Here is a 15,313-nt window from a genome sequence, read left to right on the forward strand (position 1 = left end):
ATTTAACACCTGTCTGCCCTTCCCAGTCCCAGGGTCATGTTGGCCTGAGCAGAGGACCAGGAGAAGGGCTCCTGCTTTTCTGGCTCCCAGCTGCTTTTTGGGAGCACCCAGCTGTTCTCAGGTGCCCAGCTTTCAGTGGGCGTTTCCATGGGGCACTGTTCTCTTGGACACGTTGGTCTCTCATCAGATATGGAAAAACATACATGCTCTCTGCTAGCAGTTAGTCATCTAGCCAGAATGGGCTTGTTTTCCTCGAGGAAGCTTAGGATCACATAACTCTTACAGGCGCAGGGGAAAACATCCGTAGATGTTGGGATTAGTCATATAACTGCCACAGATATTCTCACCCAGAGCCGCCGCTTCCCTCCCCAGGAGCACTGCTGGGCTGTAGCCTGTATCAGATTCCCAGCCTTCCCCATCACGGTGTGTATCTGGGCAGGCTGGAAAAAGAGGGAGAGACGGGTCATTCACTCTTTGACCCGTACAACAACCTCTGATTGATTAGGATGGGCTTAAACTGGCGATGGCTGCTTCGTGGGGCTCTTTTAAGGGGCGCTGGTGGAGCAGGAGCGCACAGCAGCAGCTGCTGGGAGAACAAGATGGCAGCACGAATCTGTGTGGGGAGAACAAGATGGCATGAATCTGCTCTGCGGGGCGGGCTGGGAGGTGCTGAGCAGGTAACCAACCTGCACAGCCAAGGGTGCCACACCAACTCCTGCTCAGCAAAGCAATGATTTGCTCATACATTACAAATCAAGAGAGGTTTGTTTGTTTGTTTGTTTGTTTGTTTGTTTGTTTGCTTGCTTTTTGTAGTTATGTTTGCAAAAATGTACTTGTGTTCGGAATTGCTGTATGCAAACCTGAAAGCACCTGAGCTCGAGGCTGCAGGGCTGTGGAGCGGAGCTGGCTGCATTGCACCATGCAAACAAACTGGTGTTTTTAAAGCAGACCCAGAAGAGTTTGCAAATGCATTTATTTGAGCAAGCAACCCAACTGCTGCTACCAGTGATGGATTTGCAGAGCAATTGTGTGTTTGCCGAGCTCACAAGCCAGTGAGTTCTGTGTATGTTACATGGTTTGCACAAATCAATATGCAGAGTATGCACACATGCCCACATCTGGAACGAAGACGGGGATTTGAATAGTGACCTACTTAGCATCTGGCACTGCCTGGATCTTCAGGGCAAAAATATAGTATTTTCCTTCTTTTTAACGAACTGCTAGGTTTTGGTAGGCTGTAGCAGTGCCTGTGTCACGAGGCTGCGTGACTCCTGCAGGACGCAGACGCTGCAGGAGCTGGGCTTGGAGCGGCCTCACCTGCCTGGGGCAGGGAGGGCTTCACGTCCCACACAGCAGCACAGCTGCCCACTGCCAAGGGCACGGCAGTGCCTTTCCATCCCAGCTGGGGAAGAAGGAAAGGAAAGCTTTATCCAGGAAACAAACCACCCCAGCAGCAGACATAGACAAGGGCTTCAGCCTGCGGCATGCTGTGGTGTGGGGGGTTGTTTTCAGAGCTTCATGGAGAACTGGAGGTTTTAGGGCTCCTTGTGAAGAAACTGGGGCTTTGGTGGAGTGAGGCTGGAGGAGCTGTGCTACCCCTGCACCACTCAGCAGCAGTTCCACGCTACACTCCCTGCAAAGGGAAAGGTGGGCCAAAGTCTTCTGACCTCCCAGTGCCCAGAGGCTCCAACCCGTGACAGAAGCTCATAGGTCAGGACAATTACAAAAAAAAAAAAAGAGAGAGAGAGAGAAATGGGGAAAAAAAAAATACCCGACATTTGTCCTCTCTCCAGATTACAAATGTAACAACATGTGAGCCAAAATAATTCTGCAAAAGGTGCTCTCAGGAGTGTTTTTTTCCACTGAATGTAGTCATAAATAATAATAATAAAAACATGTGCGTGTGTGTCCTACAAAACAAGGGACAATTTTCTTCCTCTTCCAGCCCATGGACAGTGAATAATTTGTGAACAAGAGGAGCAGCTCCATCAATCTTACACCGCATTTGTTACAAACCATTCGCTCATGTGTAAACCCTCCTGCCAGGGCAGAAGCAGCAAATCCTTCCGTTTTTCTCCCCTGAAAAATTACTTTCGGTAAACATGAAGAGCAGCACCAGTGAGCAGCAGGCGCAGTGCGTGTGGGGATGGCGGCAGTCCTGGAGCTGAGATTGCGGTGGAGCAGCTGCTGGCTGCGGGCTTCCTGCATGCACACGGGGCAGGGCTCCTCGCATGGCAGGAAAACAAAAGCCAAGCCTAAAAAGGCCCATTGCAAAACCTCCTTCCTCCCCAGCACATCTATAGTGAGCAAGCAAACTGCCACTACTCGTATGGAATACATTGGAGCATCTCATCCAAAGAAACCTCTCTCTTTTTTAAAGCTCACAGCAAGTCCCTAGATGGCAACACTGCTCTTTCTGACCCCGGTGTGTTACTGTGAGCTTTGTCGTGGCTGACGGATCTCCTAAAGCTCCTGCTTTGGAGATTATGTGATTAAGTGAGACCTTAAACTTCCATTCACAAACAAAAATGGGAATAAGAGAATGTGTTTAATGCTGGTGGGGGCAAAGAGCAGCTTAATGCTGGGGTTGCTGGAGGCCTCTGCAGTCTGATGGCAAATTGGAAGAAGAACCGAAGCACCCATTCAGGCAGGTGCAAGAGACTGGATGTGAGGAAGCAGTCTCAAGTGTGATGAGAAGGTTTAGATTGGGTGTCAGGAAGAACTTAATGAGAGAGAGGTGAGGCACTGGGATGGGCTGCCTGGGGAAGATGTTAAGGTCTTTTTCAGTTTAAAGTCTCTTCCTGGAGAAAGAGTTATCAGAGACCTTGGCGATGAGGACACCCTTGGCGTAAGTCTCATTTTGCACACCTGTAGGTGTGGAAAGCCGTTACCTTTTGGCGTTCAGTCTTTGTGTGTTTGCCATGACTGTGCGGCTCCATGAGGCCGCACTCAGCTCTCCCCCTGCAGCAGCTCTGTGTCTGTAGTGAGCGGAAGAAGCAGCCCTTGCATTGTGCCAGAGATGAGATCCTTTTGCCCATCTCTTGATTGGATGACTTCTTGAGCGGGCACAGTAGAAAGTGAACTGCAAATATTATAATCAAATATACAATCTGAGTTTCCTCCTGAGTTAATTACCTAAGTCCCATACATCCGTTAGCTACAAGAAATGACAGCAGAAACTGAGAATCTGATTGCAATATTCGCTTTTTGGATGATCTGCAGGTCAAGTATTATTCACTGAAGAGATCCATGAGTAATTTTGAATAACTGGACCAATATATTTAGAAACCAAGCAATCTGCAAACAGGGAGACGAAAAATGCTGGACAAATTATACATTGCGTCCTTTTCTCGTGGCTCTGGAGATGGATTTGATTGCCTTATCACATCCTGACTACATCTATTTCTCCTGATAAGCCTCAGTCCACCCAGCTGTATCTCCAGGCGGCCAGGGATGGAAGCAGCGATGTGAGACCCAGCTCCGCGGGGTCTGCTTTCCCTCGGGAAATCTGAATTGCACAGCGAAGTGTCTGCGAAAAGTTAAACTCAGCAGGGTGAGGCCAACTGACCCCAGCAGGGAAGGACCGCATCCCCCCGGGAAGCGCTGACCCGGGGCTGCAGGCGGAGGTCCCGCAGCGCGATCCCGCACGCCATCTCGCGTCCGGCCGGGGAGCAGCCGCGGCTCCCGCCCCACTTTGCGGCCCTCCGGCGTCACTTCGGTGCCGGGACGTGAGGAGTTTTCACTTTGAACCACAAGCAGTGCACAAATGGGAAAAGGTGGCTGTGCGAGACCCGGGGTGCCGCTCGCCGGGGCGCGGTGGGAGCAGCTGCTCGGGTTTGGCTCCTGTAATTACATTCCTGTGGTTGGACATTGCCGAGCAGGGCTGGGCTCTGCCCGTGTGCCGAGGTGGGGACCCAGAATACAGAGTGCAGCAGAGCTGGGGAAATTCAGTCCCAAATTTGATGATGGGTCACCCAGGTCTCAGTCGAGGAAAGCTTGCTTGAAGGTATCACAGCAGTGCAGTCAGGACTCATTTTTCCATTATGTAGATAAGTTTCCATTGTGTAGATTATTAAGCAATATTGTATTTCATCTGCTGTTCTGTCATCCTGCTGCCGGGTATTACGATATCCTGCAGCTTATCATGCAGTATCCTTGCAGCTAGCTTCCCCTTTTGCAGCACCAAATATCTCGTACCAGCAGCAGAACTGGTAGCCTGCCTCTCCAGTCCCTTTTCCCAACCACTTACACGAAGCAGCCCTGACCATCACGCAGGGCTCTGTGGGCACCGCCGATGGATCCCCCGATGAAAAGCTGACCTTCTGTTCTCACCCCTGTCCTGTGTTAACCAGTCCTGGACTCAGGAGACTGCCTGTCATCTTGCTGCAAGGCAGCCACGTTGCCTTGAACTTTTGGGGTGAGAACTTCCCCTGGAGCCTTACAGAAATTGAGGTCAGCTCCACCAAGGTGAACCATTCTTGTGGTGGCTTCAAAGAAAGTTCTGGAGCATCTCTTTGCCCTGCTGACATCTGCAGACTCTTCCTCTCTGTATCACACTCTGGTCAGCCTGGTAACTTTTACTCTCTCTTACCCTTTTTACCAGACTGGCTGAGTTTTGGTGCCTAGGAACTGAATCCTAAATTAGCTGTGTCTGTGCCACCCCCAGCCCTCCTCTCCTGCAGCAGACTGAAGCAAAGGTTATCTGCTGCAGTTAATAGTTAAGCAATTTCTTGCTTTTACCCTTGGGTGAATACCGTCTGATTCTGGAGATTTATGACTGTTGCTTTTCTATTTATTTCAAGCAGTAGAGGAAGTAATGTCCTTAGCACATGTTACAATACCATTTTGGTCTGAGTGTGCTCGGAGCGGAGCAAAGGAGGGAGAACTTCTGAAGGGGCAGTTCTTTTTCCTGCCAGTTAGTGCAATCCAACCACAATGTTGCTGTGCCAGCTTAAGGTGCAGAAATGCTCCCCCTCCTCTCTCTTTTCCTCATTCTCTCTTTTTTCAGCCTCCTCCTTTCCGTTTGCGTTTCTGGCCATCATTGCGACAAATGAGGGGGTGAGAACTTGCCCTGTGAGTCCTGTAAGCAGCGCTCGGTGTTGGCCCAAGGAGAGCTGGCTGAGGGGAGGCAAAGAGTGAAACACCACAACTGGGGTTTGCTGGCTGAAATCCAAACAGCCTTTGAAAGACTTTCCATTCCATTTCCAAACTCTCAAGTCTGAATGTCTTATCATTTGCCGAGCCATAAATAGCTGTGAACTGAGCAGGCTGGGCTGCTTTTGGAGCTGAAAGTTACGTCCAATAATGCCACAGTGTTATCTTCATATCCCACTGGTGTTTGCATTGTAGATCAGGAGCCCAAGCTGGCTTTTTTGTTTTTTTCCCAAAGATTTAAAGAGCTGGCGGAACATTTATTCAGTTGTGCAACCTCCATTCAGAGTACTTCTCAGGCCCTGGGCACAGGACTCATTTTTTGTCCTGTGACAGCAACTGTAAATCTATAAGGCAGCTGGAGGTCACTTATAGTCAATAAGTAACCAGAGCTTGTGAAGGGAAAACACGAAATATTTGGTATAAAAACATGGGCTCCACATTCACAGATTCCACCCTGGGTGATGTACTCACAGCTGAGGAGCAGCAAAGGGCTCTCATGGACTCCAGAAGCTCCCAGCACCCGTGATGTGGATATCCCGTCTGGCCATACTCTTTTCCTAGCAATTGTCTGTACTGAGAATTTCTTGCTCTGCACACACCACGTGAATTACAGCAATGTGGGGCAGGAGGTGCTTCAGGTGGAGGCAGTGGTGCCCAGCTGGTGCCAGCTGAGGCCCATGGCAGGCACAAGTTCTTGCAGGAGCCCCTGATTTGCTTCCAAACAACTGTGAGCTAAGCTCTTAAATACCTCTGCCATCTGAATCACACCCCAGTGGTGTCACCATCTCTGCTCCTACTTCTGGAGCTGATCACCCATCAAAACATCCGCCTGACCTCATCCCCAGCCCTCGCAATGAGAATATTTCCTCCTTCCCAGTTTCCTCTTTCTCTTGACCTCAGCCACTCTGGGTTTGTGTTGATGCCATCTCCTTCCTCTGCGTAGCTGCCCTGCCACCCATCCCTCCTGCCAGCCAGGACCTGCACTCTGGGTGCGCTGTCACAAGCTGCTCACCATCACTTTTTTGCTGTTTGCTGTCCTTCTAATAGCGCTTGGCTGCGCAGATGGTTTGCACAATAACCTGTGACTCATTTTCAGATCCATATGCTGGATGGTTTCCATCTTGCTTTAGCCGCAGGGTTTGCTGATTGTTGTGTTGCACTTTTCATTTTCAGACTGGGAAGTGGGCAGGCGGCTGTGCGTGCTCCTGATCCACCAGCACCTCCTGCTCCATCCCTCAGCCCTGGGGGGGACACAGGGGGTCTCCATCTTTGTGGGCCTCTGTCCCTGCATGTCTCCATCCCTGTTTCCTCTCTTCCACACCACGGGCTCCCTCCCTCTGCAAAGCTTGGTGTGGGTTGCAGGACCTGCAGACCTTCCCCACATGGCACTGGCCCAGGCGACGTGGGTCGGCCTCCTGCCCACCTCCTGGGCCAGGAGTGACACGCAGGCTTTTCCTTTTCTCCCATGAGTTTAATACAAATGGGCACTGCCCTTCAAATGTCCGACAACCTTCGGATTACCTTGAGACGTGCACCCAGAGAGCAGGATGGACAAGGGAGTGTGAGCAATGCGAGAGGGATTTTCTGATCAGGAGCCACATGCAGGCACCCATTAGCCTTGCTAGGGCTTTAACAACATCCTGTAGTACTTGGCCCTGTGCGTACTTTCCACAGCTGGAGGACTGGTCAGACTTGAATTTTAGGCTTCTTAAGGATTTATTAAGAGGCGGAACTAAAATTCTAGCTTGGAGTGGTGAGCTAAGCTCTCCAAGGTCAGCAGGTAGAGAGGATCTGTTAGGGCAGCCCTGTGCCACGGGACAGCAGGGACAGAGTTCCCTCTGCATGCGATGCCCATGGCACGGCTCCTCCTGCCTCAGGGACGTGCAGTTTGGAATGCACATTGGAGCCCAGGCTTAGGCACAGCCTGTGCTCACTGGAAAAGCCACGAAGGGCTTTTTTCTCTCAGGTCTTCTGGAACATCTGGGTGCGCATCTCCAGAGCCTCTCTAACACTCCCACACTTAAAAGATCCTTCAGCTTTTGGAAGAAAGAACGTATGAAGTCAATCTTTATTAAAGCTCTGTCCCCCAGTGCCTCAGTGTTGGAAGGTATGGCAAGAGCTCACCACTTCCTACTGCTTCCCTGGGAAATGACAGATGCCACAAGCCAGGCTGATCTGGCAGGGCTGCCAAAGCTGGGGGACACAGGGCTGGCACCGCTCAGCTCAGAGAGCAGTCCTCAGCAGAACACACACAAGTGTTACGAACCTTGAACTGGGATTTTTCTCACATACACTTAAGACAGGTACAACAGAAAAAATAAGGTGTTTACTTGACCAGCAATCTGATCCAGGCTCCCCTCCCTCCCACCCAGCCTCTTCTGACATTGTACAGATAAGCACAGACTTACGTCTGCTCCTGCTGCTGCTGTGTTCTGAATGCAACCCAGGCCCAGCCACCAGAAGAGCCCACCTGGGCGCTCTGACCACTGCATGGCTGCCGGGCACAAAACCCTTTAGGAAAACAGGAGATGGGCTCCACCTTTACCTCCTCAATTTACCCTCCCTGCTCCCCAATTCCCTCCCAGCCCTGAGTTCCCCCCGTGCCGCAGTGGGGCACGTTGGGCAGAGGTGACACAGCAGGCGGTGCTGTGGCGAGGTGACCCAACCCAAGCAAGAGGTGCTGCGGATAAGACTCACCATGCAGCTCTCCCCTCTTTGCCACACCGGGATGTTCCCCACCGGAGGAAGGAATTTTTCCAGGAACGGCCTTTTCTTTATTTAAGGATTTTTGCATAGGCAAAAGTTATACATTTTGGGCATGCAAATGTTAAAATGGGTACACACACACTCACACCCACGGCTCGTGCTGTCTCTCAGGGTTTTTATTCATGCACGTGGCTCTGTGCAAAACGTTTTCAGCAGTCTGAAAGTGTGCCCTACAATGATCAGATTGATAAATGCCTTCAAGGCGTCACTGCGTGTGTCTGTGCAGCCCTGCACCGCCTTTCTGACTGTGCACACAAATGCGCTCTGCAGACTGTGGGGCACTTTTCTATTTTGATCTTCATTCTGGCTGCTTTTATTTTATTTTCTCAACTACAGAAACAGGCTTTCTGACAAAATTAAGCAATACATCGCTGCATGTGATGCTGCAAATGTAAAGGATTTTCAAAAGCATGACAGCTGGCAGCATAGAGCCAGCTCCTTGCCTGGAGTTTGCGTGAGACAGACGACGTGCTGATTAAAACAAAAATAGGAAAGTGCAATGGAGTAAGAGTGTTTGCTGACATTGTTATGATAGAAAAGTAATTTCAGGGGTGAGATTGTGCCTTGGCCTTTCACATGGATCTGTTGTCCTGCATTTCAGATCTAGGGAGTTCCTCTGTGGGAATTTCCTCAAATGAGGATTACTAGGCAGGCGGTAGTTGCCATTCAGAAATGAGGTACAATGCAAAGGAAACAGCTAGGAATTAAAATAAGCAAGCTGATAGTGCATAGATTGGTTAGATTTGCACAAATGTAAATACAGACAATAATTTACAGGCTTTTCTCTTGAAATATATTAGTGTTGCTACGAGGAGGCAAGAATATGACTTCTTTATAACAACTTACCATCACATTTCCATACTGTAAATGAGACAGATTAAGTTGATATTATATATTACTTAGCTGTGTATCAATTAGCTACACAAATGCTATGAATTCCATCATATATGATAGAAGCTATATAAAAATTGTATAATTACTGCAGTGAGTAATCATCTAGTTAAATGGCATTCCTATATGGACAAATTTATTTCAATGCAAGATTAATAGCCTTTTGCTGCTGTTTTATGTGCTTGCCAAAGACCATACTACGTTGTTGCTAAGCATCATTAGTGGATTAAAATAAGGGTTCTGCGTAATTCCTACAGTGTATCTTCAAGCAGCTCGTTTAGTTTGTGCTCTAGCCTAGCCCTTGTTAGCCCTACGTAACACACAGGTCTGGAAGGCTGACATGTGTGAAGGAGGTTAATGTAACCCTAGAAACTCTTTCAGAAGCTCACAGGTTTTCTTGTGGATGACTTCACGGAGTTTCCGCACGCGCCGGATGCTGGAGGTCCCCACAAAGCTGTCTGGCTGCAGGACAGCCATGCCGTTGTGGACATCTCCCATGATGATGAGCTGACCGTCCACCGTGGTCATATTGGGACACGGGCAGCTCCAGTCCATGTTGAAAAGCGTTATTTCCAGGGGTTCCTTCCCCAGGAATTTTAATCCCATTTTTTCATCTTTGAGAATCTCCTCCACTGTCACCAGGGCATGTCCCGAGTCTTGGTCTTCGGTCAGTTCTGTAATACGGCCCAGGATCACAAAGTCGCTTTTGCAGAAGCTTGTCACCAGCTTCTGGCGTGGCTTGCAGGCTTTGCAGTGCGTGTTCTTTGGGAAAGGGCACATCTCTTCGCAGGCCTCCCGGCTCTCAAAGTTGTTCTCGTTGCCTCCACACCCACCGTAAATGAAGGACTGGCACTGCTTTGTCAAGCTGTTGTAGGCCCATCTGGGCTCGTAGGCTTTGCAGTGACCTTGGAGGGCTGGCAGATTGCAAATGTTGATTGGGCCGTTCATGCACGTTAACATACAGTTCTCATAGGTCTCAAAGTGGTTGAGGTTGCTGTTACAGTTCCCATAAATGAAAGTGAAGCAGTTGTTTTTCTTTGCATCATAATACCACCTGGTCTGCTCTTCTCCACAGTCTTCGCTGTCTGGTTGCTTCAGGCACTCATCGGTTGGAAACTGTGTTCTGTTCTGGGAAGCTTCTTTGGATGTGGGCTCTCCTTTGATGACTGACAGTGGGAAATCAGCCCTGAGAAGGCCACCGCTGTTCCTGGCAGTGCAGGTGTAGATACCCGCATCCTGCAGCTGGGTGTTGTAGATGACCAGCTGGGCTATGTTAGTGACCACAACGTTCCCTCTGACGTGATTTGGCTTCATAATGACTTTTTCCTTCCCCTCAACCTGCTTCTCCCACGTAATTTCTGGCTTGGGTCTCCCTGTAACATCACAGAGGAAGCTGACAGTCTCTCCTACATAGACTGACTGATGGACGGGGTTGTTCACTAGCGCCGGTGGCAAGATATCGATGACTGTTGTCTCGGAATAGGCCGTAGTAGGGCGAGCTGTTGTTTCTGGGGGGATCGGGCTGGTGTTTGGCCAGGTGAGATGGTATCGGCAGGTGACTACATTCAAAGTAATGCCTTTTATGCAAGCTTCTGCGTCCATGTAGCACTTGTTGTAGTAGGTGAGCCCGTCCGAAGCACAGGTGAAGCTTGGCTCCTTCTCACACCTGTCCTTGCACTTGCAGACGGGCTGCCCGTCCCAGATGTCACACTCTGAGCCTTGCTGGATGCACATGAAGCGGTCGCAGGTTGCCTCTTTGGGCATTCCCACCGGCCCTTTCTTGCCCTTGACATCCATGTACCGAGCTGCCACGCAACTCTTCGTCCCGCAGACATTGGGGCAGCACTTCTCGAAGGTCTCACACTCCTGCAGGGAAAGAAAGCAACCTGCTCATTACTGGGGACAGAGCTAAGACCCCTTTAGGGACTCAGCAAGCAGAGAGCCCAGAAACTTTCAAGGCTTCAAGTTCAGCGGACCCAATTTTGCCACAGAGATCCGTGGTCCGAAACTCAGAGTCCCCGCCGGCAACGTGCCACCCCCTCCAGCAGCTCCCAGGAGGAGGCTCAGCATGCGGGGGTTTGCAAAGGGCTCCAAGAGAAGCCTCTAGAGAGGAGAATGCATTGCTACTTCTTAAACATCGTAAGTCTCTCCTAGAGTCACATGGATTCCTTGACTACAGAGCTAACAACCCCCCCTCGGCTCTCTCCGAAATGCCCGAGGACAAGCCTTGAGAAACAAGAGCGGATGGAAAGACTTATCATATGGCTGTAGGCAGTAATCCGTCTTATTTTCCAGAAAAGTATGTAAAGTATTATTTGAATTCCCCGAGACTAACAGCCTGCTCCTGGAGGTGAAACTGCCAAGGATTTGTAATTGTTCACATTGTAGAGGAAATAATAGAATATTTCAAAAGTAAGGAAATTCTTGCTCTCAAAATAATTTTTCTATGGTACTTAGAAAAACAAACCCCAAACAGCTCATTACGGCTTTTCTGTCCTATTTTAGCCCTGTGTTCAAATGCAGCATCGCTCTTCTGATGATTTATTAGCCACCGTCAGCTCTAAATTGTGGTTAATTTTAGCAGGATTTTTGTCTTTTGTACAGAAAAGGTATTTGATTTGTGTCCACTGTCACACAGCTGCCGTGTCGGTATGGATTACTTTAAGTAACCAAGAACCTTGCTACACAACAGGGCACACTTCCAGTGTGTGCTAAACCTCCACAACCCCCCTGAAGTCCACCAAATTTCTCTGTAAGTGAGAACAGCATGTTTTTTAAGCTGCCAAACTAAATAGCTTCCCTTGAGTGCAGTATCCTTTCCTTATTGGGAAAAAAGATGACCTAATAACACAGCTCTTTCCCCATTTCCAGCTGCACATTACTAGGTTTCAGAAGGCAAGTTGCAAAATGGTTTCAGATGAGGTTAAGGAGCATGGTTTAGCAAAGCCTGTGGCTCTGTGTTTGCCTGCAGAGCACTGCACACGAGTCCCCAGGTCTCTGCAGGCACACGAGGCTAAATGAGTATTTTTATCCAGTGACTTCTAGCTTTCAGTAAATTATTAAAACAATATCATCTGCTGCTACTGCTTCTGGGTTTTTACAAGGCTTTTAATATTCATTGCTGCACCTGGTAGTTGAAATAAAGAAGGCTTAATTGAGAAGGGCGAAAGTAGAAAGAATACTTTCATTCATAACACATGGGATCCGTGGAGCAAATCTCTTTGTTCACTTGATGACCAGCCTTTTTCCCCTCTTTTTTTCCCCCTGCTTTCAGCACTGCAGAAACAACATGGCCATGGAGCACGGACACAGTGACTCCTTCCTGCCTGGAACGTGCACTGTCAGCCTGCTCTGGGCTGCAGGAGCTTTGCTGTTGCTGTACGAGACAGGAAGAGCAGGTATTGTCAGATGCCAGCTTGAGCTGCAGTGCTGACAGGTTGAAAAATGTGTTTTAGGGTTGTGAGTTAAGCACATTTAGAGCTGGGAGCATCATAGAGAACATCTGCTTGGTCATTTTAACCATGCTCCTGCTCTGCACGCCAAGCACGCTTCGTGTTTCAAGCGCAGCAAAGGCTGACAATTTACGTGTTAAATCAAACGATTTCATGCACAGCTTCCCACAGGAGTATTAGGCACTGATGATGGCTACCAACAATGAAGAACATTGTGACGCTGCAAAATACTGCGGATCGACCCCACGGCACGCTGACTTCCAGAGTATCAAATTCTGATGTTTCTTTTGACAAGAAAGCAAGAAAAATGATCCAACAGAACGAGCTCTGTACCCACAGCAGCACAAGTGACAGCTGTCGCACACCTCCTCGCCTAGCTGATAATTTGTCAGACCTCTGTCACACACAGGTCACAGGTCACTGCAATATGTGTGCTGTCTGAATGAAGTCCCGCGCGGCGCCGCTGCTCCGCTGCCTGCAGCAAACGCGCCAGCAAAACCCACCGCCCGCCGCGCAGATGTGCAGCAGCGCATCACTCACCAGGTCGGCTTCGCACTCCCTCTTGCAAGTGCTCTGCGCGTCTACCCACAGGTTGGGGTTCATGTCATTGGGGCAGATCCCCGCGTGCGAGTACCGGATCGGGGGTAAAGCTCTCCCTTGCAGAGAGACCTCCAGAAGCAACAGGACACTGCTCTTCCCCAGCAAGATCCACATCCACCGCGTGAACAACACCAACACCATCTCAGAACTTCTCCTGGGCAGCGGCAGTGACCGAGCCGGAGGCAGCGCCTGTCTGCCTGGGGTGCTGCTTTTGGTCAGCCTAAAATTTTCGAGGAACCCAAGTGCACCTGATCTCTGTCGAAGCTTCAGCAAGCTCCTTTGCTGCCTGTCCTGCTAGAGCAGCTTGGTTTGGACCTCATTGGATTAAAGGTCCTAGGAAGTCACCCCTTATTTTAAGAGAAATGCTAATAGTCTGAGCAGAGTTAGCCCTATTTATACCCTGCCTCTGTTAACAAGTCAGAAAAAGTAAACTTGATTTCTTTGACAGGCACACGCTTCCTATGTCCTGGTGGCAGTCAGACAGATTTGTTGCAAGAAAAAAAGCTGGAAAGAGTTTAAAAGGCTGGAACTGGCACGGTGGGACCCCTGCATGTTTCTGAATGCAGGGAGGCCTTCTTAACCCCTTTAGACCTAAAGTACTTCCCTATGCTAAGAATGGCATTTACTTCTGAAAGAGTACTTGTCTGAATAACAGGGACCCGCGATCAGGGGATTTCCCCACGGCAAGGGGCTACACAATCACTCGCTAAAAGGAACGAGTAATAGGATTGAAGCAATTAAAGCCAGAATATCATATTTTAACCCAGTAAGTAGGGAAGAAATAACTTATTTAAACTTAGGATCTGCAAAGCAGAATGTCTTCAAAAAGCCTGGGCTCCTCCAGGCTTTTTTCTCCTCTGTGGTGCTGAGGTTACCAGGATGCTGCTTTGAATGCCACCCTCCAACCCCACCAGCAAGATGTTAAATTGTGGCCAAATTCCACCCCCCATTTCCCAACAGCGAGATCCTGGCGTTCAGTGACTGCTGACCCCTTTAACGGCCACAAAAAAAAAAAAAAAAAAAAAAAAAAAAAAAAAAAAAAAAAAAAAAAAAAGTAGAAGTTCAACTCTATGGAAACCTGCATAAAGGAATGTACAGCAATTTTGCATTTGAGGGGGGGGGGGGGTGTGGAAATTCAGCCAAACTGAGTTCCTCATTCACTGATTATTACAGCAAGGGGCCGATCCTTTTCACGTTGAATGTTTGCCAAAATCTCAAAACAAGTGGCAGAGGTCGGAGCTGCTCAGCACCTGCCAGGAGCAGCCCCTGCTTGCACAGCCCAGGGTGTGCAGGTGAGCTGCATCCCTGCAGGGCTCTGCAGAGCGGGGGGTGGGGAAGGTTCTGCATCTGCATGGCACCCACGGCCTCCATGCTGCTGGGTTTGGTCAAGCAGGGCTGTTTCAAACAGCTGGGAAAGGGCCCCGTTCTCCTCAGTGATGATGGCTGCAAACCAGTATGACCAGCAGCTGCTGTGGATGGGCCTAAATGTGGGAATAACCCAGGAGCTGAGGTTCCTGCTTCTCCCCGGCGGATTTACCTGCTGGTACACCCTGAGAATTTCCTCTAAAGGAAGGTCCAGCAACCTGGTCAGGTCTTCCCCCACCTATGGATTTCTGTAGCGCCCCAGGCTCGTGAGAGGGGCTCAGGCTGCTGGGATTTGTGCGCCCACAGGAATGATAGGTACAGCATTAAATTTCATGTGACATGCAGAGAAAAGTTGTTCAAATTAGCTATTTATAAGGAGTGAAGTCAACCACCAGGCAGCAGTTTGTAGTTGATTTATTCTCTCTGAAACTTCTGAAACCTGCATGACACTTGTACAAAGTGCGGCTGTGCGCAAATGTTTTATTCAATACTTGTTTACAAAGACAAGCGCAGCACCCTGCGATGCCTAAAAAAGCCAACCCAAAATGACACATTCCCAAGAGGTACTTAAAATTCTTACAGCTCTATTAACAACAAAATCACATGTATTAGAGGTTCTGTTGACTAAACAAAGACACTTTATATTGTACAACTGACTACAGACGGGCTTTGAAAGCAGCTGTACGTGGGGCTCGCCGTGCGGCTGTCACAGTGCTGGCGATGGTGATGAGCACGGGGTCTTACCCACAGCCACGGGGGGGGCAGGGTTTGTCCTCAGTCCACGGGGTAGCCCCCATGGAGAAGGGATTTTTCCCTACCAAGGTCCTCTGGGGCTGTGATGGGCCAAATGTGGGTCTGCACCATCGGTCCCTGCCTGTGCCACAAAGCCACCTTCTAGCATGCATTGGTCGTGCTGATGAGAGACCCAGGGGGTGCACCCCGAGTGAGACTGCCTGTAAGCAGGAAGGGATCACTCTGATTTATTTTTCCCCTTCCAGGCTGAGGATCGGTGTTTCAGCTGAGATGAGTGTTTCAGCCATGGGGGAGTAGAGCGGGGCTCTGAAGGACCAGGTGCATGTTGGTGG

General features: G+C 49.5%; 1 protein-coding gene across 1 annotated transcript; it reads right to left on the reverse strand.

Annotated features, from left to right (window-relative positions):
* Window positions 1-8,979: 8,979 nt before the first annotated feature.
* WFIKKN2 (WAP, follistatin/kazal, immunoglobulin, kunitz and netrin domain containing 2) lies at window positions 8,980-13,712 on the reverse strand. Its single transcript, XM_031598596.2, has 2 exons — window positions 12,804-13,712; window positions 8,980-10,677 (listed from the first exon to the last, which is right to left on the reverse strand). Exons 1-2 carry the CDS (start codon window positions 13,002-13,004, stop codon window positions 9,166-9,168), a joined length of 1,713 nt encoding a protein of 570 aa, XP_031454456.2. The 5' UTR covers window positions 13,005-13,712; the 3' UTR covers window positions 8,980-9,165.
* Window positions 13,713-15,313: the final 1,601 nt, after the last annotated feature.

This window comes from Phasianus colchicus, chromosome 20 (assembly GCF_987193195.1).
Source record: "Phasianus colchicus chromosome 20, bPhaCol1.hap1.1, whole genome shotgun sequence".
Lineage (NCBI taxonomy): Eukaryota > Metazoa > Chordata > Aves > Galliformes > Phasianidae > Phasianus > Phasianus colchicus.

Excerpts from the sequence above, each read along its gene's own strand:
- WFIKKN2 (XM_031598596.2), bottom strand. The coding sequence starts at position 13,004 with ATGGTGTTGGTGTTGTTCACGCGGTGGATGTGGATCTTGCTGGGGAAG. Across the intron at positions 10,678-12,803 it reads GGGAGTGCGAAGCCGACCTG|GAGTGTGAGACCTTCGAGAA; the intron begins GTGAGTGATGCG and ends CTTTCCCTGCAG.